Source organism: Papaver somniferum, chromosome 2 (genome assembly GCF_003573695.1).
Source record: "Papaver somniferum cultivar HN1 chromosome 2, ASM357369v1, whole genome shotgun sequence".
In the NCBI taxonomy this organism is placed as follows: Eukaryota; Viridiplantae; Streptophyta; class Magnoliopsida; order Ranunculales; family Papaveraceae; genus Papaver; species Papaver somniferum.
The window spans coordinates 69,364,910-69,369,937 of record NC_039359.1 but is presented as its reverse complement, the minus strand read 5'-3'; the positions used below and the strand labels follow the sequence as shown (position 1 = coordinate 69,369,937).

At 34.8% G+C, this 5,028-nt stretch overlaps 1 protein-coding gene across 3 annotated transcripts; it reads right to left on the bottom strand.

The window, feature by feature from the left end:
* Nucleotides 1-1,540: 1,540 nt before the first annotated feature.
* LOC113347957 (probable caffeoyl-CoA O-methyltransferase At4g26220) lies at nucleotides 1,541-4,197 on the bottom strand. 3 transcript variants are annotated; one of them, XM_026591646.1, is made up of 6 exons: nucleotides 4,080-4,170; nucleotides 3,830-3,929; nucleotides 3,602-3,681; nucleotides 2,288-2,432; nucleotides 2,046-2,177; nucleotides 1,541-1,795 (listed from the first exon to the last, which is right to left on the bottom strand). In XM_026591646.1, the coding sequence occupies exons 2-6, from the start codon at nucleotides 3,908-3,910 to the stop codon at nucleotides 1,727-1,729; spliced, it is 507 nt and encodes a 168-aa protein (XP_026447431.1). In that variant the 5' UTR covers nucleotides 3,911-3,929; nucleotides 4,080-4,170; the 3' UTR covers nucleotides 1,541-1,726. The 3 variants fall into 3 exon arrangements, with proteins under 3 accessions (XP_026447431.1, XP_026447430.1, XP_026447429.1); XM_026591645.1 differs by having other exon boundaries at nucleotides 1,546-1,928; nucleotides 3,830-3,918; nucleotides 4,080-4,197; XM_026591644.1 differs by having other exon boundaries at nucleotides 1,546-1,928.
* Between the last annotated feature and the right edge of the window lie 831 nt (nucleotides 4,198-5,028).

Sequence of the window (5,028 nt, the reverse complement as noted above, 5' to 3'; positions counted from 1 at the left end):
AGTTTTTCCAAATTCTGATTTTTGGGCCACCGTACATTCGGAAATTTACAAAAAAAGTATCCTCCGAATATTACAAGTTCAAAAAAAACTGTTTTCTGGAACCAAACAACACCATAATCGGAAAGAAAGTTGACTCATAACATAACCGAATATTACAATCGGTAGGTTGTTTAACAAAATAATCTACCGATTTAGTGTAATCGGCTAGTTTTTATATTAATAATACTCCGATTACATCCATTACATAAAGTTCAAACGGCCTTAACCTTACAATTTCGTCAAAAGCACCTAAATCCATACTCCTAATTGACCATAAAATTATTAAAACAGATCATAACTTCCAGTGACCATAGAAATTGTCCCTCTTGATTTTGTAGCATCCTTCATGTTCAAATCGTTTCCCGTAGAGGTCCACATACCGGCGATCCGCAAGATTTCTCTGAAATTACGAATGAGTAACAAGTTAGTACTAACTTTTGTTAATGTGAGTTGGAGTTACAGAGATACTTACTCGTTTTTCATACGTCCACCAAGGAAAAGCGTTCCTAACAAACCGTTCCTCATCTTCAAGTTTGTCAATCTCCTTATCGAGCGCATTCTTTCTCATCTTAATGTCATTGGATGATCTTCGAATTCGATTACCATCTAAGGCCTCAAATACCATTAAGATACGGTTCCATATCTGCTCTTCGGATTCCGATTTGTGGAGCTTGTGAACACGATCATGAGCAGTTACCACAACCCACGCTCTATAAATAGCACAATCTTCTTCTTCGACAAAAGCAATATCCATGTTTTTTGTTATGAAAATTAAAACTGAAGAGAGGAAAGAGTTTGGTGCAATTGGGGTGATAGATATGAGTTTCTTCATATAGGTTTAGGGTCCAACGGATCTTTTTGTTTTCCCAAAAACTCCAACGGCTAATTTGACGAAAGTTGAATGTGGAGAAACCAATAATCGATAGGTATTGTATTTAGCATATCTACCGATTATGGTAGCTTTCAAAATTTGAATTTTGGACAACTTATAATCGGTAGGTTTTGTAATATATTTAACTCCCGATTAACGCTGCATCCAAAACACGAACCAAGTGGTTATGACTGGCTGTGTACACTCCCGATTAATGAACACAAATCATTCTAATACTGCACCGACTACAATCGGAAGTCTGGGAAATATTTTGGCTTCCGATTGCAATCGGAGGATAACAATGTTATCATATCCTCCGAATATATAAGGGTAATTTCGCCATTACGAATTACGCGAGATAAGGGCTGGCTACATTTTCCCTTTGGGTGACCTTTTTTGTTTTATTGTTGGCCCCTAAATCCTTTCGAGTGGCCCCTAAAAACACGAGGCTATATATGTAAAAAATATCTCCCCGACTCGTATTTTGTTTTTGTTTTTTGTTTTATGTGTCCTTAATAAACATAAATGAAGTGTTTTTTAGTTCTATTTTTCTCTCTTATGGCGAAAGATAACACGAGATATTTGGTCCTTCTAATTCGTTCACGTCTTGCTTGTCATGCTAAATGCAAATTTCATCAACTAAATGAAAAACATTGTCTTAATTAAATAGAACAATACATGCACAAAATTAACATATCATTGGCATTTAAATGCCAAATGTATTTTAGCAAAGACGCATACAAATCGTGAGACCATCACCAATAGGAAGTTGAGAAATTTGAATTCGAGAATCAGATGCCAACTTCTTGTTCAATTCTAAGAATACGCTCCTCTCGTGTACCATTTCGTCATCGAGTGTGGAATCATCTTCCCAAGCAACGGTTCCTGACCAAAGAGTATTGTCATAAAGAATCAACCCTCCAACCTTGACTAATTTTACTAATCTCTCATGATAATTTGCATAATTTGACTTGTCAGCGTCGACAAATGCATAATCAAAAGATCCCTCGTTCTTTGGCTGAATAAGTATATAGATGTAAGAAAGTTAATCAAACTAATATATCGAAAAAGAAGGAAAAGTTATATATAAAAACATTTGGTACATGTTGAGTTGTATGTATGTGTATGTACTTACTTCTTCAAGTAGTTTATCAAGAACCGGAAGGCCTACAGACTCGATAAACTCCACCTTATGTTCCACTGCAGCTCTTCTGAAGAATGGTAATCCTATCTCGAAAGATGATCGGTTAGGATCGATGGCTATTACCTGTGGAGCAGATTGCCAATTGTCATATATGCATACACAATATGCAATTTATAAACCATGTAATTAGAAAAGTTAGAAAGGTGATGTGCAAAATAGTTAAAAACACAAACATTGCCATCTTCGGGAAGAGAAAGAGCAGTAACAAGGAGTGAATATCCTGTGAAAACTCCAATCTCAATTGTCTTTTTTGCATTAACAAGCTTTAGAAGCAATGACATTACGGGACCTTCATCTGCTGCACAAATCATCATACCCCTACCAAACAGTAAAGATGTTTCATCAAACAATCTGCTGGTTTGTTCCTTTAGAATGGTCTCTTAAAGCTTAAGTACAATAACCTTTTACCTAAATATCCACATTGCTAACTGTTAAGTCGAAATTCATGACAACTCTTCACATGGGCGCCTATTTATATATGTTATTTACACGACAGAAATGTCATTGCCAATTATCTATAAAGATTGACCAAAAAACAGGAAGCGGTATCTTGGTGATGATCAATGTTATCCGATATTGGGTTAAGATCTTAATACATGGGTTTTCATGTTGACTGTGCAGGTTTTGGCCCTGAACCAACTTTCATGTTGTAATAGAAAAGTATGCAAAACGCTAAGAAAAAAAAGATACAGTTTGACATAAATTTTAAAACTCAGGCTCTTAACCAAGTTATGAGAATCAATACAGGCAGCTAAATCCAAATCATCTGCCTTTTGTAATAAATATGCTATAATTATATCCGGAAAGTTGATAGCTTATGGGTAATCCTAACTTACCTAAACATCCAGGCATGGAATAGTGATGTTATGGTGTATTGAAACTCTTCCTAGAGAATATGGGCCTTTAATACGAGGAATTCCTTAATTTCTTGAAGAAAGAAATAAGAAACCACGGATTGTTCACGGCTCTTTTTAAGAGGCGTATATACATAGTGACTTCCGGAAAAACTTGTTTTTTCAGTAGTATTGAAACTTGGCTGAGAAATCAAGCCTAGAAAATAGGCTTAAGCCACTCCCACTCAAACCCAGTTTACTTTCAAGCCACTCCCACGTTGAATTTCTAGTTCTGCCGACTTTTTTCACTTGATTTTTCCGTCTTATTTAAAGCATTTGGTGCGCGAGAATTTAATTCAAAAAGAAGAAGGTAAGCGGTGTCGGTTGATTTTCGTGATTTCATTTTGTGCAATATATTCGAGGAAAAATAATGCCATTGCATCCAGAAATGAAGTAAAAATGCTTCAAAGAAAAAAAAAATGAAGTAAATGTGGAAGGATGTAGTATTAAAATTAAAAAGCCAAGTGAAACAGATTCTTATATATATACATAAATTTGAATACAAGCACCCAAAAAAAAAAGTTATAGATGGGAATTTAGAAATGAGTATTCATAGTACACACACAATATTTTGGAAGTGAGAAAAGAACATACTCTGGATGGCTTGCTGTAATTTCCCGTAGATCCTTAAGGACCTCTGCCTCATTCGGATACACGCTTGTGTTCAAGATATACTAGATGAATTTACGGATTAGGAGATTAATTAAGATCATACATAGTTCATATTACAAGTAAAACATGAAATGACTAAGGAAAATAAACGCTAGAATAATTAAACAATAAATAAGAAATTGGTTAATTAATTACATATCAGTCAACTACCTGATAAAGCTCTTTGCTTTGCAATAAACCAGCGCCAGCTTTGAAATCGAACACACCAAGTTTCTTGGATGTTCCTTCCATTATCTTCTCTACACAAATTCTTACCATATATAAAAAAAATTAGAGGAAAAAGAAATTCCTGGTTTAAAACACAAACAGATTATGTTTATATTGCAAATTAATTTTCATCACACACACTAGAGATTTATTTATACATGATGAGTTTATGGTTTCTATATCAGATTCATACCTTGGCAGTCTTTACTTTTTCCTCAGCTTTTTTCTTCTGCTACTTTTGTAGCTGGTGCAACGATACGATAGCTATTTAAATAGTGTTTTAGAGGGACAGAGTTAATTTCGTTCATAAATTAATCATCTATATCGTGCCATTATTAGGTGTAATAGTGTATGTTTATCTTATTAGTTTAGGCAAAATAATTGACCCCGTTGTAATTAAAACGTGATTTAGTTACTTCGTGTAACCAGCATAGATGATTCTTCATGTCGGTTTTGTACCACTTTATCTACACCGAGTCCCTGAGATATTGAATGGATATATCATGTTAACAGAGTGAGATTTGAGAACTTAATATTCCTTGTAGCCCCATCTAAAGCACGACCATATCAGGCCTGCGTGCTAGGGACCTAAGGAGGGTGCGGTAGTGTCGATCATAGAGGAAATTACCTTCATTTTTGAATCATTCATACACCATAAGAACCCTCTGACATGCCTTCTGATGTCGATCATAGAGGCAATATGTTCGTTATTTCCAAATCATTTCATTCAGGTGTTTTTGTTGCGTCAAATTATTTACTTCGAGTATTGTTTTGACGTTCCACCTTGACATGGTGATCTTTGATCTTGAAAACCAAAACTTCAATAATATATACAAAACCCTGATGGGATACTCCCAACTCACATAATATGCCATGACCGAATGAGTTACTTATTAGGCGAATTAGGGACTTTAAAACTAGTCACTTTGAAATGTCTAGTGAAATTATTGTCCATCTCCGATGCTAAACTCTCATAGGATACATTTTCATTTCCTCTCAAAAAAAAACCCAATCTCTTTAACCAACATGTAAATGGTAGCATAGTAAATGAATTAAAATAAATTTTAATTAAATGAAAGTTGAATAAGAAGGTTGATGTCACCTGCGTAAATGTCTAAGTTCAAGATCAAAGTTCACATCGG